The sequence below is a fragment of the Cyprinodon tularosa genome, unplaced genomic scaffold, assembly GCF_016077235.1.
Source record: "Cyprinodon tularosa strain WSP-4 unplaced genomic scaffold, ASM1607723v1 ctg1509, whole genome shotgun sequence".
NCBI classification, from domain to species: domain Eukaryota; kingdom Metazoa; phylum Chordata; class Actinopteri; order Cyprinodontiformes; family Cyprinodontidae; genus Cyprinodon; species Cyprinodon tularosa.
Window position 1 is genome coordinate 35489 of NW_024038342.1, and position 17336 is coordinate 52824.

The window sequence follows — 17336 nt, forward strand, 5'->3', positions numbered from 1 at the left end:
GAAAAAGAAGCATAGATACAAAAGGCAACTGTCAATCAGCTCCATAGCATTAACAGATTCTGCAGAGTGGGAGAATAGAGATAGAATGAAGCAGAATGATGAAAAAGGGGTCCCTATGTCCTCCAGCAGTCTAAGCCTATAGCAGCAGAACTATAGAGATAGAATGAAGCAGAATGATGAAAAAGGGGTCCCTATGTCCTCCAGCAGTCTAAGCCTATAGCAGCAGAACTATAGAGATAGATCAGGATAACCTGAGCCACTCTAACTAGAAGCTTTATCAAAAAGGAAAGTTTTAAGCCTAGCCTTAAAAGTAGACAGGGTGTCTGCCTCACGGACTAAAACTGGTAGTTGGTTCCACAGGAGAGGAGCCTGAGAACTAAAAGATCTGCCTCCCATTCTACTTTAGAAATTCTAGGAACCACTAGTAAACCTGCAGATTGAGAGCGAAGTGCTCTGTTAGGAACATAAGGAACAATCAGATCTCTGATATCAGATGGAGCTTGGCCATTTAAGGCTTTATATGTGAGAAGGAGGATTTTAAATTCTATTCTGGATTTAACAGGAAGCCAATGAAGAGAAGCCAGGATAGGAGAGATATGATCTCTCTTTTTCATTTTCATCAGAACTCTGGCTGCAGCATTTTGGATCAGCTGAAGGCTTTTAACTACAGTTTGTGGACTTCCTGATAGTAAAGAATTACAATAGTCCAGCCTTGAAGTAACAAATGCATGGACTAGTTTCTCAGCATCACCCCTGGACAGGAGATTGCTCATTTTTGCAATATTCCTCAGATGAAAGAAGGAAATTCTAGAAACCTCTTTGATCTGGGATTTAAATGACAGGTCCTGATCAAAAATAACACCAAGATTTTTTACTTTATTATCTGAAATCAGTTTAATCCCATCCAAATGAAGTGACTGACTAATCAGCTTCTTTTTCAGAGACTCTGGTCCAAAGACTATAACTTCTGTTTTGTCTGCATTCAGAAGCAGAAAGTTAAGAGTCATCCAGGTTTTTCTGTCTTCAAGACATGCCTGTAATCTATGTAATGGGTTAGCTTCATCTGGATTATAGACAGATATAGCTGGGTATCATCAGCATAACAGTGGAAATTAATCCCATGCTGTCTAATAACTCTACTGATTGGGAGTGTTATGCCATATGCCATGATCATACCTTTTGGACATTGGGAACCAGTGTCCATATTTTATCCTGATTGGATGACCAGAGGAGAAAACGCAGCTTTGGTGAATAACAGCTGTGGACTTCTGCAGCCCCCCCCCCCCCCCTTTTTCAGCAAAAGCAGCCACAGGCAAGTCACATGGAAGCAACCAGAGGCGTGACCCCCCCGACCTTTTGCACCACATTTCTCTTCAGTTTCAGAACTTTTAGAGCCAATCTGGATGAGAACCATGCCCTGGGTGTGAGACTGAGACAAAGAGTCCCTGACTGCAGAGCTGCAAATGGATGAAACTCAAGCTTTCCAACTGGACATGGAAAAAGGTTTGCAGCTCTGGCATGATTAGGGACAGAACAAGCAATGTGTCTTTTGATGATGCTAATCATATCGTGTGTTTACTGATGAGTAAAGACAACGCTAATTGATGCTAAAGAATGGACTGCATGCTACGCTATGCTACAGGAACATGTGTTGAGCTGTTGCTAAAGCTTAGACAAGCTTTATTCACTAAGGATTTAAACACTGATTGAACATTAGTGTTCATGTGTTCCTCAGATGCTCATTACATTTCCATTACCAAGTCTGACCAAGAGTCATTTAGTGGAATCCTGATGTCTATTCGCTGCTAGCTATTTCAAAGAGGGTAAAGAATCATTTAACTAAAGGTTTTTGGTTCCTGATTAAGCAAATCATTCAATAAAACATTAATAATGTTTTATTCACCTCATGGATTTGCATTGTGAATTGGTCTGAAAAAATTCCAATTTCTCTAAATTAGTGAAAAGCTAATTTGATCATATCCCAAATTCTTCCAGATAAACTTTGGTTTCAAACACAGAATCCATCTTAAACTGTAATATGTTTTTCAACCGTTTCCCCTTCCTCTTTGTACATAGTAGTTAGTTTAGTTTAGTTGAGTTTTACTAGTCTTAGTTGAGAGTGTTAAACTGAAATATGTTTGACTTGGAGCTGAATGAGTTTTGTTAATAAAATCTTATATTTTGAACAGAAGTTGTGGTGAATTTATTCCATTAATGTGCAGAAATAACTGTTTGACCATGATTAGTGCTCGAATCACTCTTTCATCTATTGTTCTAACACACAGTTAGTAGGACTGTGTGTCATAAACAATATATAACAGCTGAAATAATATCTGATTAAATAAGATATTTTACCACCCCTACAGGGGAGGGCAATAAACATCTTTAAGTATCAGAAACATAAATTCCCAAATGGCTGGGAATAGAAAAGAACATAAAATCACAACAGGAGCATATATATAGTAAAGAAAATTGGTCCTAGTGTCATGATTTTCTTAAAGGATCTGACCTACATGCAGTAACACACTTAGAGAACCAGGGTAAAAGTTTTAACAGGTTACTTGATAAGATCAGCGGGGGTAGGATTTAGGAAACTGAGTGTACTTGTGAACCGGAACTGGAAGAGGGAAGGGAAGCTTCAGTGGTTAGGTCAGAATCCGTGGGAGCTTAGAACGATGACTTGGCGAGACAGAGAAAACGGAACACACGATAGTGAAGAAAACTTTCTTCCAATAAAAGGCTTTCCTGCTAAACTTTTGAACTCCACAGTAGTCTCTTTTTCACCATCTTTGTTTGCTTTATCAAAGAGAGGTTTCAAAGATGGATAATTTTCTTGTCTCTCTTTAAAGTTATTAGGAGATCAACCACTGGAGATCAACACATGGAATTAATGGTAATTTAGGTTCAGGAAGTTTTGACCTGCTTTTGTTTTTGTTATTCTCGTGTCTACGTTGTCGTTTTGGTTTCCTGATTTTACTTCCTTCTTCATACAAACCTTCATCTGCATCTGGCAGAGGTTCTAAGCCCTTTTTCATGGATCGTGTCATGACAGCACAGGAATATGCCACAGAATTTTCTTGAACCAAACTGTCTAGGATTGGTAAATCTTCCCCTAGGATAACATCATATGATAACTGATTCACAACTCCAACAGTCAACATAAAAGCTTGGCTTTCAACTTCAGTAGTGACATCTGCAGTTGGATACTCTTTCTGACATCCATGAACACAAGTAATGTTTACCAGTTTGTTAAAGTTTGACATTACATTGTTCATCAAAGAAGATTTCACCAAGGTTTGTGAGCTACCCGTATCTGCAAGAGCTTTTACAGCTTTGCCATTTATCATCACATCTACCAGATGTTTATGTGGAATCGAACTATCAGAAAGTTCATAATTATGTTCTTTGGAGGGTACCACACATAACTCTACTGACTTAGGTTTTCTTAAAGGACATAAAGAAGCTTTGTGACCAGGCTGCTGACAATAGTAACAAGTGAGGTTATACTTTAGTCTGGATTGTTCAGATTTCTTACCACCCCTCATGTCCAAGTTGTCAATATTTCCTGATTGTTCCTTATGTTCCTAGAAGAGAACTTCGCTCTCAATCTGCAGGTTTACTAGTGGTTCCTAGAATTTCTAAAAGTAGAATGGGAGGCAGATCTTTTAGTTCTCAGGCTCCTCTCCTGTGGAACCAACTACCAGTTTTAGTCCGTGAGGCAGACACCCTGTCTACTTTTAAGGCTAGGCTTAAAACTTTCCTTTTTGATAAAGCTTCTAGTTAGAGTGGCTCAGGTTATCCTGATCTATCTCTATAGTTCTGCTGCTATAGGCTTAGACTGCTGGAGGACATAGGGACCCCTTTTTCATCATTCTGCTTCATTCTATCTCTATAGTTCTGCTGCTATAGGCTTAGACTGCTGGAGGACATAGGGACCCCTTTTTCATCATTCTGCTTCATTCTATCTCTATTCTCCCACTCTGCACAATCTGTTAATGCTATGGAGCTGGATGACAGTTGCCTTTTGTATCTATGCTTCTTTTTCTATGTCTGCTTCTGTCTCCTTGAACCCCAGTGGGCCTCAGCAGATGGCCGCTCACACTGAGCCTGGTTCTGCTGGAGGTTTCTTCCTGTTCAAAGGGAGTTTTTCCTCTCCACTGTCGCTACAAGCATGCTTAGTGTGAGGGATTGCTGAAGAGTCAATGAGTCGATGTAATTTGCCCTCGTTTCTGGGTGTTTTCGCGGATCAAACCCTTTCTAGCAAAACGTCAGAGAGAATTGTCTAAAATCAGATCATTCCCTTTGTCAGTTAGAAGTCTGGTGACCTACACTCTGTCCCTCATAGTTCTTCTCCTTGATTGAGTAAAAATCCTTGAAACAAACATCAGTGAGTTTGTCTCTGATTAATAGTCTTCAATGTTTGATTAATAAAAAGATTCCTAACAGGCTTAGTTTCTGCATTTATAGACTAAATGAGTATTCACTTCCACGCATTTAATTAAATTCAGTTCCATTTATTTCTATAGTGGCAAAATAGGAAGTGTTGTCTCAAGGAATTTTACTAAAGAAGTGAGTTCAGTTCAATCACACAAATAAATTCAAAGCCGAGGTAAAATGTTTAGATCGGTTGTGTTTTTCTATCTGGGGAAAATTTAATGAAAATGTTTATGATTTGCTAGTTTTATGCACGTGTTGAATATATGTACTTCTCCTTTTTTTATTGCTTAAGGACTTATTGAGGATATGGCTTGTCTGTGTTGCCACTCTGAAGATTTTGAGCTAGGTATGGGTTTCTACAGAAAACCCTGCAGAATGCATCGGGTCGCTGATCTGCAGCATTCCAACCTCATGCATCTACTAGATTAGACTGAGACTCAACCAGAAAAGCTGTTTAATCCTGATCTCTTTACAAGAAGGGCGGAATTTGTTTTTTCACTTTCAGATATACCGTGGTGGTTCCTCCTGTTAATCTTTTATACAGTCTGGGGAGCAGATAACACATTAGTTTCATTTTTAGTGGTCGTCGGCCCATAAAAAGATAAAGCACACTGAATTCATAAACAAAGCTAGACCACAATGAAGCTGTTTTTCCCCTTTGATTCAGCTAATTATCTCTCATATCGAAGGCCATCTGTGAAGCATACCTTTGTTTTATCTTAATATTATTCAGCTATCATTTTAAGTCTAATTTCTGACTGATTTCAGATTGTATCAAAGAAAGTCCAGGTTCCATGAAACCAGCAAAAGTTTCCTTTATTCAAGGATTTCATTCGGTGAAACGTCCGACTTGATCTGCTTTATTTTTCATCTCCTCGTGGGAGTGCATGTTAGTGGGACTATGATGGTTTCAGTTTTGTTTAGAGAAGGTATGGGTGGGTCCAAGGATATGTATAAAAAACGAGGACCTTCCTTCCTCCTTTGTGATGCACAGCAGCCTGAGTGGTAAGTATCTTCACTGGGTTAAACATGGAGGTTTTTTTCTATTGTCTAATGCTGTCTCTATGAATGTTTTAGTGAATAAATCCAGAGCATTAAAGAAGCAGAACTTCAACACCAGGCCTGAGCAGAGCAAAGCCAACAAAGGTTTGTTCCAGTTTATCTCTTCCTCACTATGTTGGAAAATATATATATATTACTGAATTGTAAAAATTGGTGTAAAAATACACGCTTAAAAATATAGAATCAGACAACAGCCAGATGCATGTCTCGCTCCGCCTAGCTCCGCTCACATACATCTGGGAACCCGCTCATTAAAAGTGATTTCCCCAACCGGATTTATGGTCTGTCCAATCAGGACGCAGGGCGGGTGTGTCCTGGAGTGGAGAAGCGACCGTGAGATTCCAACAACAATGGCGGCTCGCATTGAGGAAGCAAGCGTTAGCATTGATGCTGCTATTTCTTCTGTGTTGTCCAATCTATCTGATATTGTTTCATTAAAAGAACATCAGAGAACGGCTTTTGTTGGTGGAAACGATGTTTTCGCCCTTCTCCCGACCGGATTTGGCAAGAGCTTGATCTACCAAATGGCTCCTCCTCTCACAGCGTCACGGGTTAGCTTCGGTGTGAGTGGTTGAAATAGCACGTCAATAAAGATGACAGACAAGTGGCTTATCCAATCATATGCAAGGAGTTTTGATAAGGCCCAGCCTTCAGTAAAGGCAATTCCTATGGCGGGTTCCCAGATGTATGTGAGTGGGGCTAGGCGGAGTGAGACATGCATCTGGCTGTTGTCAGGTTAATAGAACGGCGGTTTTCAAAGTGTGAGGCGCGCCTCCCCAAGGGGGGCGCCAGAGCACCTTGCGGTGCAAGGGAAAAAATAAATATGTATTTAGGACCAAGTTGGAACTGTGGGGTGCGCGTGTGGAGCGGGGATCAGTGGAAATGTTTCCCACCTTAGAGGATGTTTTGGCCAGAGCGGGGCTGAAGGTGGAGTTTTTACAGCAGGCTGTCTGCGCGCATTTGGAGGGGATGCGCGAGCAGTTTGTAGAAGAAACCTAGATCCCTGTCTAATTTCATTTGTCTTACCGCCCTAGAACCAGTGCAGCTGCTCCGATTCTAATAGTAACTTCTGACATATTTGTCCTGTTCTGTCGACCGAGACGATGATCCTGCTGAGGCAGTATTATTGAGAAATCCCACCACAGTATCGTCCAATATTATATGACTGCATATTTTCTCCAAACAGAGGATTACTGTGAAACAGTTCAGAAATGGAGGACAATAACAGTAGTTTTTTTTTAATGGTGATAAGTTATAAAATGATCATGTATATACATAGAAAATGGCAAACTTTGTGAATTAACATGTCATATTTAATTGCATTAAAACTCATCCAGCTGCAGTGTTCATGTTCAGCTTCCACCTTAGATTCACTCTCTATATTCTGTATACTGTGTGATTTTCGGGTCGATTCTCCAGTTGTGTGAGAATCTTCCGATTAGTCCGACTTTCAGCCTGATCGTACGTTGTGCATCATGTAGTGCACAGGGGCTAACGAGGGGGGGGTTAAGCCTCTAACAACCACCTCCCCATCAGGAATCGTGAGGTCGGGAGAAAATCAAACGTTTGAAATTCAGTCGGCCGTCGTAAGGTGGTCGTGGGCAAATGTAACCAAAATAACAGACTCAGAGTCCAGATAGCAGTTTACTACCAACCAGAATTTATTACTACAGAAATGAACCACACCTCAGTGTCTCTTACTGTAGTAGAAAATAGTATGTATGTATGTATATATATATATATATATATATATATATATATATATATATATATATATATATATATATATATATATATATATATATATATATATATATATAATATATTGCTCACCAAGATAAACCTTTTAAAACAATCATAGTCTGTCATTTTAATAAAACTATTCAAAGTGTGACTGTGGTGCTGATTATAAATACAGAAGTATGGAAAGCTATATCATTCCTTTTTTAATTTATAACCTCTTTAAAACCATTGTTAAATAAATGATGCTAAAATGATTCCTTTCCTTTATCTGTAGGTCGATCCTGTTGCTGGTTTGGGTTCAAACATTTGGCAGCATCCATCCTATTTTCCTTGGCAGGTAAGAAACCCTGGCCTTCCTAGAAAAACATTTTATATAGTAAATGATTTAATGACGGGGAATATCCAATGCAGTTTATTTCTATAGTGCCATCTGCTGAGGCCCACTGGGGTTCAAGGAGACAGAAGCAAACATAGAAAAAGAAGCATAGATACAAAAGGCAACTGTCAACCAGCTCCATAGCATTAACAGATTCTGCAGAATAGGAGAATAGAGATAGAATGAAGCAGAATGATGGAAAAGGGGGTCCCTATGTCCTCCAGCAGTCTAAGCCTATAGCAGCAGAACTATAGAGATAGATCAGGATAACCTGAGCCACTCTAACTAGAAGCTTTATCAAAAAGGAAAGTTTTAAGCCTAGCCTTAAAAGTAGACAGGGTGTCTGCCTCACGGACTAAAACTGGTAGTTGGTTCCACAGGAGAGGAGCCTGAGAACTAAAAGATCTGCCTCCCATTCTACTTTTAGAAATTCTAGGAACCACTAGTAAACCTGCAGATTGAGAGCGAAGTGCTCTGTTAGGAACATAAGGAACAATCAGATCTCTGATATCAGATGGAGCTTGGCCATTTAAGGCTTTATATGTGAGAAGGAGGATTTTAAATTCTATTCTTGATTTAACAGGAAGCCAATGAAGAGAAGCCAGGATAGGAGAGATATGATCTCTCTTTTTCATTTTCATCAGAACTCTGGCTGCAGCATTTTGGATCAGCTGAAGGCTTTTAACTACAGTTTGTGGACTTCCTGATAGTAAAGAATTACAATAGTCCAGCCTTGAAGTAACAAATGCATGGACTAGTTTCTCAGCATCACCCCTGGACAGGAGATTGCTCATTTTTGCAATGTTCCTCAGATGAAAGAAGGAAATTCTAGAAACCTCTTTGATCTGGGATTTAAATGACAGGTCCTGATCAAAAACAACACCAAGATTTTTTACTTTATTATCTGAAATCAGTTTAATCCCATCCAGATGAAGTGACTGACTAATCAGCTTCTTTTTCAGAGACTCTGGTCCAAAGACTATAACTTCTGTTTTGTCTGCATTCAGAAGCAGAAAGTTAAGAGTCATCCAGGTTTTTCTGTCTTCAGACATGCCTGTAATCTATGTAATGGGTTAGCTTCATCTGGATTATAGACAGATATAGCTGGGTATCATCAGCATAACAGTGGAAATTAATCCCATGCTGTCTAATAACTCTACCAATTGGGAGCATGTATAAAGTAAAGAGAATTGGTCCTAGCACTGATCCCTGTGGTACTCCACAGGCACACTTGTTTGTTAACTACTTTCTAAAGAATTTTAGATCAGAAAGGAAGATTAAATATAGGTCTATAATAAGGTCTATAACAGCTGATGGCTGGAAACAGGCAGCATAAATAGGAGCAGGAACAGGTGGGTCAGATGAACAGTGATAAGAAAACAGGGTAGAGTTATACAGGTGAATGAAACAAGTCGTGTTGCACTTATAACGACAGCAGTATCAGGCGGGGCCCCGATCCAGCACTAAAATGGTGGTACCGGTATCAGTGAGTACCAACAAATAGGGCACCGATACCATTTTGAGAACCAAAGGTTTCTTTAACTATTGTCACCCATTCCAGGTAGGCAATAAAAAGTTCTACTGGATTCACTTTGTATTTGTCATGTTGGGGTTGAGTCTCCTAACCCACAAGCAGAAAACACTCCAGAGACAGAAAATACAATAGTGAGATTTACTGACAATTAATTCAAACAAAGAGTAATGGAATTGTTGGTTCATCTGGCTGATCTCAGGGGGCAACTAGGGAAGGACAGATACGATTAGTCAGGATCCAGGAAACTTGCTGTTTGGCAGAAGTTTGGGATTATTACCTGTTTCAGACCGGGTGGTGGGGTGTGGACCTTGAGGGTCTAGAGGACGGTCAGCAGGTTGAGGGCTGAGGTCAGAGGCGGCGGTGGAGGGCGGACCAGTAAGACTCCAGGCAGCGAGGGTTCCGTCTTGAGGGTTGGTTGATCTCCAGATAATTCAGGATCTGAGTAGCTGAAAACACAGAGACTAGGGGATTCAGAATCAGGGAACTGATCCAGGTTAAAGGAGCTCAAAGTTAGCCGGTACCGTTACTGGCAACAGAGAAGTGTCAGCATCCTCCTCCATTTATACGCCTCCAAATGAGAAGATAGAGAACAGGTGTGCAGACGTCGACTCATGTCCTCAGGAGGAAGGTCTCAGACTCCCTCTGGTGGAGAAAAGTTGACAAACCTCTGGATCCCAACAGTATTAGTCTTTTTTCTTTTTCCAAAAAAATGGTATTGATATGGTATCGGTATCGGCCAATACTGCACAGCCAGGTATCGTATCGGACCCAAAAACCACCATCAGAACAACACTAAAAATGAGCAAGCAAGCCAGCCATCAGCACCAAGATCGTGACATTGGTTATCATTGGTATAGATATGCAATCGGTTTTATGATTATTTTTCTTAGTGAATTTATACTGAAGCATGAATTTTTTATTGCATAACACTTGCACCTCTAATTTAGTTGCATTTTACTGGCAACAAATTTCAGAAGTATGCAAATGTCCAACTCAGTGGATGCATAAAGAGAGGGCGGGAGTGGACTTCTAACACTTTGATAACTGCTTGTGGCCTGCACACATGAATTTCAACCACCTAGGTGCAATTTGGAGGAGTGTGTGCTTCTAGGAGGCTGGGAACTGTTCACACCATATATTGATTTTTATATTCAACTGAGGGTTGCACTATAGTTTTTATTTTTTGCAAAAGCCAGAGCAATGATGGGATTAAATGCACAAAAAAGCAATGCTGTCGAGAGTATAATGCTAAATGACTTGGTTAATGCCCAGGTTTAATGATGAGATCTTAGCTTTAGCATGAGGCCAGGATGGTGGTTCTTTCTTTAGATTATCTGCAGATCAATCCACCGTAACGTGTGCCACCATTCAACAAAGGTCCTTTACCAAAGCTGACAATATGTTGACAGTGAATATTTTGATTGCTCAGGAAAAACCAGGAGATTCTCTTCACTTATATAGAATGTTTTCCACATTACCCTTATTACTGTTTTCATTCTGCTTTGTCATTCTAAACATCCTTGAGACTCTGAGAAGTGGAGGGATGAGCAGGTCATTTTATTTAAACATGACTATGCTTTGTTAGTAATGGCATATTCACCTTTGAGTTATGATTAAAAACGTGTCTTCGATAATGATGCATCTTCATCTACATCTCATATGAAACAGTGGTTGGTAATAATTTTAATTGTTTTCTTCATTGATTTCTTCTTACAGATTTGGCTTTGAAAACAGATCAAGTTCCACATTGCAAAGTCTGCTTTAAAAGATAAAGTCATGAGCTTCTTTAAGTCAAGGCCAAAGAGGCTCTGTGATGATGTTAAAGCTAACAGCAAAAAGGTGGAGCCACAGATGGGACCTCTTCCTGTTTACAGAGTTCCTCTGAAAGAGGAGAAAATCGAAATAAATGGATGCAGGTTCTTCAGTTTTACTGCCAAACAGGCTACTGCCAAAGAACAGAGTCGCACCATCATGGTTCTTGGAGCCAGAGGTGCTGGGAAGTCGACTCTCATTAATGGGATGATTAATTACATCCTTGGTGTTAAATGGGATGACCCGTATCGTTTCAGCTTAGTGGACGACGGTCAAACACAATCCCAAGCTCACAGTCAGACTTCTGAGGTCACTGTGTACAAACTCAACCACAGGGAGGGGTTTCAGATTCCCTTCTCTCTGACCATTATAGACACTCCAGGCTTTGGAGACACCAGAGGGATCGACAGAGACAAGGAGATCACAGAGCAGCTCCGTAACCTTTTCACAAGTAAAGACGGAGTCACTGAAATCAATGCTGTGTGTTTCGTAGCTCAAGCTGCTTTAGCTCGTCTCACACCGTCACAGAAGTATGTCTTTGATTCTATTCTCTCAATCTTTGGCAAAGATATAGCAGAAAACATCAGGATCCTGGTAACTTTTGCAGATGGTCAGAAGCCACCGGTTCTGGAAGCCATCAAGGCTTCAGGCGTCCCAAGTCCTAAAGGCAAAGATGATCTTCCTGTTCACTTCAAATTTAACAACTCAGCTTTGTTTGCTGACAATAAATCCTCCTCATACACACAGAGTGGGGACGATGACGATGAAAACTTTGACCAGATGTTTTGGAACATGGGAACAAAAAGCATGAAAAGGTTTTTTGTTGCTCTAAGTCAGATACAAACCCAAAGTTTGAGTTTGACAAATGAGGTCCTGAGAGAAAGAAAACAGCTGGAGGTTACAGTAGAGAGTCTGCAGGGTCAGGTTCGACTTGGTTTAGCCAAACTGGAGGAGATCAGAGAGACGAGAAAACAAATCAAGGACAATGAGGCAGAGATCAGCAGAAATGAGAACTTTGAGTTTGAGGTCACTGTTAAAAAACCCATACAGGTTGATATCTCTGGTTCTGGGAACTTCATTACAAACTGCCAGCAGTGTCATGTCACCTGTCATTACCCTTGTGCGTACTCAAATGATGCTGATAAAAAAAAATGTGCAGCAATGGATCGGAATGGATACTGTACAGCATGTCCAAAGAAATGTTACTGGAATGTACATTTCAACCAAAAGTACAGGTGGGATTACAGAGATGAGACAGAGAAACGAACAATCAAAGAGCTGAAAGAGAAATATGATTTGGCCACAGAAGGGAAAATGACTGTTGAGGGAGTGATGAGAAAACTAAAGGATGAATATAAAACCATGCAGGATGAGGTGCAAAAATTAATGGAGAAATCAGCAAAGTGTCTGAACAGACTGAAAGAGATAGCACTGAAGCCCAACCCTCTCTCCACTCCAGAATACATCGATATGCTGATTGAAGGAGAGAAACAAGAGGGAAAACCAGGCTGGAAAAAGCGAAGAGAGTCCCTGATGCAAATGAAAGGAAAAGCAGAGTTAATGGCTAAAGTGGGAAAAGGAGATAAACCTCTCCTCAAACAGGAATCGCTGGATGTTACGTCCTAAACCAGCAGGTCTCCCCACAGGAATCTAGATTTGAATTCTGCAGCATGGTGAATACTCTGCTTGCTTTGGTTTGTTAGGTACGATTAGTAATATATGTTATATTATCATTTTAACACCATTGAATGAATTTAGGGAGGCTGCCCTCACCCATTATTATCTTTTGGACACTTTTTGAAACATCAGGACAGATTCAATGAAATATTTCCGTATGCTTTATGTAATCACAACGTTTCAGTTACTTTATGAGGAAAAGCATCAAATATTATTTAGGAAGTCAGAACATCACCAGAATAATTCCTCATGTTGGTTTGGTCTTAACCTTCCACCTCTCCCAGTTAACTGAGATGTTATGTCTCCAAACAGCAATGTTGGAAAAAACCTATTTTAATCAGTAGGAATACAAGAAAACCTTTTAACTTTTGAACTTTTACCTTCTTTTTTTCCTTCTGAAAAGTATCTGTTGCTGAATGCTCAGCCTTCTTTTTTTGGCTTAATCTTCTTGGTTCTTTTTTAATTAAAGTTGACAAGATAAAATCAGCTGATAAAATGTTTCTGAAATTTTGATGTGAAATCTGTTAATGTTAAAACATAATATTTTCCATCCATATCTCCCTGCTGGTAGTTTTGTTGGTGGGAACATGGAAGTCTTCACATTTAACGGATCTACTGCTATGTTTACCCCAGCTCCTTTCTGTTCTTCCTTTTTCAGAGATTTATGTCTAAATGTGCCCCTTTATTACTAAACTTTATATGATTTATTTCATTACATCTACTCAGATTGTTCTAATGTAACAGAACCTTATTGAAAAAACTTAACAAAAGTATTTTATTGCTCTGCAATTTTCATGGCGATATAAAAAATAAAAAAAAATATGGCAATGTAAAGTTCCCTCTGGTCTCTTTTCTCCTTTTTTCAAACACTGTATTCTACTCCTCTGTATCGGACAAACTTACATTAATAAATTCTGGCATTTATGTCTCAGATAATGCATGTGTGACCCACTAGGGGGTGGGGGGTCTTTTTAATAAGATGCACAGAACTGTCCAAAATACTTTAACAATTTCATTAAATTAAAACATGTATGTAGGTCGACTACACAGTACCTGGAAAGAAAAGGGATCATAGGAAGTAGGGGCAATTTAAATTATTTTTAAAAAATAAATGAAAAAAACAAAACATGAAATGCAAAAGGAAACTAATTAGTAGATCAAAACAAAAGCAAACATATTAATAATTTCAATAATAATAAAAAAAACAATAAAAGAAAAGCAAACAGTGGATCAAATTGTCACTGTCCAATTTCATCTAGCTTTCAATGGGTCCCGAGGAGCCATGCCTGTCCATTCAGCAACAGGTTTTGTTGAGAGTTGCCCAAACGAACGCCGTCAAAACCAGACAGCAGAGCGTCCAAAACGCTGCAGCTCCAAGACTGTCATGATGGGTCTCTGTGATTAAACCCATATGCGGAACACCACAGGAAACGGGGTAAAAGTTTAACAGTTTATTTGAGAAGCACACACAGAGTAAATGATTGAACTGGTTCTGGTACTGGTCCGGGAATGGTTTCACAGAGTAATCTGCAGAGAGGGATTATTTGGTTAGCCAGGTAGCAGCGATGTCTTGGCAGAGTTTATATTCTGATTTGTACCTGATGAGGTTCAGACTGATCGGTGGAGAGAGGGAACCGGTTGGGTCCAGAGACTGAGGGATCAGCAGAGAGCTTAGCAGCGACTGAGCTTAGCTTCAGGCTAGCGAGGTTCAGACCTTGAGTTGTTCTCCTAGTTCTCCCCTGAGAACTAGCTGGGAGATTCAGACAGGATCTTCAGGTTTAGCTTCTCCGGGCAGGCAGGAGGGTTTCCAAACATGAGCTCCTCCAGAGCTACAGACTTCAGTCGGGTTTTCCTATGAGCAGAGAAGACAGAGGCTGGTTAGGATCAGGTTGCTATCTAGAGCAGACAGAGATTCTTAATACAAGCTGAGGCTCAGGTTCCGCTAACCAAAACCGGTCAACACTCCGGCGCTGAAGACAGGTCTGGCCGCTGCTTAAGTAGATGGTCTCCTAATCAGGTGAATCAGCCTCAGGTGTGCAGGTGGCTTCATCTCAGGAGACCCAGGGCGCTCTCTGCTGGAGAAAGGTGGTAGATCTCCAGATCCCAACAAAGACAACCTTAAACCACAAAACCCATTAGCAAAGCTGTAAACTTCTGTAAAGTAAATTAAAATCTAAACAGTTAGATCACCCAGGAATGGAAACACAGCCTAACCAGGAAGAAAGCGGACCAGCAGGTAAGGACTAGATGGAAGCCGCATGCCTCAACAACCACCAGCTGCAGCCGCTAATACTAGCAGAGCAATGCTGTAGAAACACATGGCAGGGGTCTTTCTGCCCAACCACAATCCCAGCCATAGATGGCACAAATGGCAATTAGGATTTCAGATGAGAGGATCAAGCCCACGAGCCGCTTAGGCAGCCGACACGTTGGGGAAATAAAGACACATGCACCTGACAGAGGCCTGGTTATCTATAAAGCCATCTGCCCCACTCACCCATCAATGGCATGCTTCTTCCTACAACTAGTGCACAGAGTGGGGAGGGTGGAAAAGCATCCCAACACACATGCATGTTCAAATAAAAAAAGATTGTTTTTCTTCACTTAACAAACTTTACAAACAATATAAAACTGTTAAATAAATTCCCAAACTGGAAGGGTTTCCGTTTTAAAGACAGAACCACTGTCAGTCATTAATCTGCACATTAGGAACGCTGCCAAACATTGGTTCCTGCCCCGCATTAGGAACACTGCCAAACATTGGTTCCTGCCCCGCATTAGGAACACTGCCAAACATTGGTTCCTGCCCCGCATTAGGAACACTGCCAAACATTGGTTCCTGCCCCGCATTAGGAACACTGCCAAACATTGGTTCCTGCCCCGCATTAGGAACACTGCCAAACATTGGTTCCTGCCCCGCATTAGGAACGCTGCCAAACATTGGTTCCTGCCCCGCATTAGGAACGCTGCCAAACATTGGTTCCTGCCCCGCATTAGGAACGCTGCCAAACATTGGTTCCTGCCCCGCATTAGGAACGCTGCCAAACATTGGTTCCTGCCCCGCATTAGGAACACTGCCAAACATTGGTTCCTGCCCCGCATTAGGAACACTGCCAAACATTGGTTCCTGCCCCGCATTAGGAACACTGCCAAACATTGGTTCCTGCCCCGCATTAGGAACACTGCCAAACATTGGTTCCTGCCCCGCATTAGGAACACTGCCAAACATTGGTTCCTGCCCCGCATTAGGAACACTGCCAAACATTGGTTCCTGCCCCGCATTAGGAACACTGCCAAACATTGGTTCCTGCCCCGCATTAGGAACGCTGCCAAACATTGGTTCCTGCCCCGCATTAGGAACGCTGCCAAACATTGGTTCCTGCCCCGCATTAGGAACACTGCCAAACATTGGTTCCTGCCCCGCATTAGGAACGCTGCCAAACATTGGTTCCTGCCCCGCATTAGGAACGCTGCCAAACATTGGTTCCTGCCCCGCATTAGGAACACTGCCAAACATTGGTTCCTGCCCCGCATTAGGAACGCTGCCAAACATTGGTTCCTGCCCCGCATTAGGAACGCTGCCAAACATTGGTTCCTGCCCCGCATTAGGAACACTGCCAAACATTGGTTCCTGCCCCGCATTAGGAACACTGCCAAACATTGGTTCCTGCCCCGCATTAGGAACGCTGCCAAACATTGGTTCCTGCCCCGCATTAGGAACGCTGCCAAACATTGGTTCCTGCCCCGCATTAGGAACACTGCCAAACATTGGTTCCTGCCCCGCATTAGGAACACTGCCAAACATTGGTTCCTGCCCCGCATTAGGAACACTGCCAAACATTGGTTCCTGCCCCGCATTAGGAACACTGCCAAACATTGGTTCCTGCCCCGCATTAGGAACGCTGCCAAACATTGGTTCCTGCCCCGCATTAGGAACGCTGCCAAACATTGGTTCCTGCCCCGCATTAGGAACGCTGCCAAACATTGGTTCCTGCCCCGCATTAGGAACACTGCCAAACATTGGTTCCTGCCCCGCATTAGGAACGCTGCCAAACATTGGTTCCTGCCCCGCATTAGGAACGCTGCCAAACATTGGTTCCTGCCCCGCATTAGGAACACTGCCAAACATTGGTTCCTGCCCCGCATTAGGAACACTGCCAAACATTGGTTCCTGCCCCGCATTAGGAACGCTGCCAAACATTGGTTCCTGCCCCGCATTAGGAACACTGCCAAACATTGGTTCCTGCCCCGCATTAGGAACGCTGCCAAACATTGGTTCCTGCCCCGCATTAGGAACGCTGCCAAACATTGGTTCCTGCCCCGCATTAGGAACGCTGCCAAACATTGGTTCCTGCCCCGCATTAGGAACGCTGCCAAACATTGGTTCCTGCCCCGCATTAGGAACGCTGCCAAACATTGGTTCCTGCCCCGCATTAGGAACGCTGCCAAACATTGGTTCCTGCCCCGCATTAGGAACGCTGCCAAACATTGGTTCCTGCCCCGCATTAGGAACACTGCCAAACATTGGTTCCTGCCCCGCATTAGGAACACTGCCAAACATTGGTTCCTGCCCCGCATTAGGAACACTGCCAAACATTGGTTCCTGCCCCGCATTAGGAACGCTGCCAAACATTGGTTCCTGCCCCGCATTAGGAACGCTGCCAAACATTGGTTCCTGCCCCGCATTAGGAACGC

At 41.9% G+C, this 17336-nt stretch overlaps 1 protein-coding gene across 1 annotated transcript; it reads left to right on the forward strand.

The window, feature by feature from the left end:
• Nucleotides 1-5426: 5426 nt before the first annotated feature.
• Nucleotides 5427-13232, forward strand: LOC119779761. The gene is made up of 4 exons (XM_038279539.1): nucleotides 5427-5442; nucleotides 5515-5583; nucleotides 7517-7579; nucleotides 10869-13232. Exon 4 carries the CDS (start codon nucleotides 10929-10931, stop codon nucleotides 12588-12590), a length of 1662 nt encoding a protein of 553 aa, XP_038135467.1. The 5' UTR covers nucleotides 5427-5442; nucleotides 5515-5583; nucleotides 7517-7579; nucleotides 10869-10928; the 3' UTR covers nucleotides 12591-13232.
• Nucleotides 13233-17336: the final 4104 nt, after the last annotated feature.

Excerpts from the sequence above, each read along its gene's own strand:
- LOC119779761 (XM_038279539.1), top strand. The coding sequence starts at position 10,929 with ATGAGCTTCTTTAAGTCAAGGCCAAAGAGGCTCTGTGATGATGTTAAA.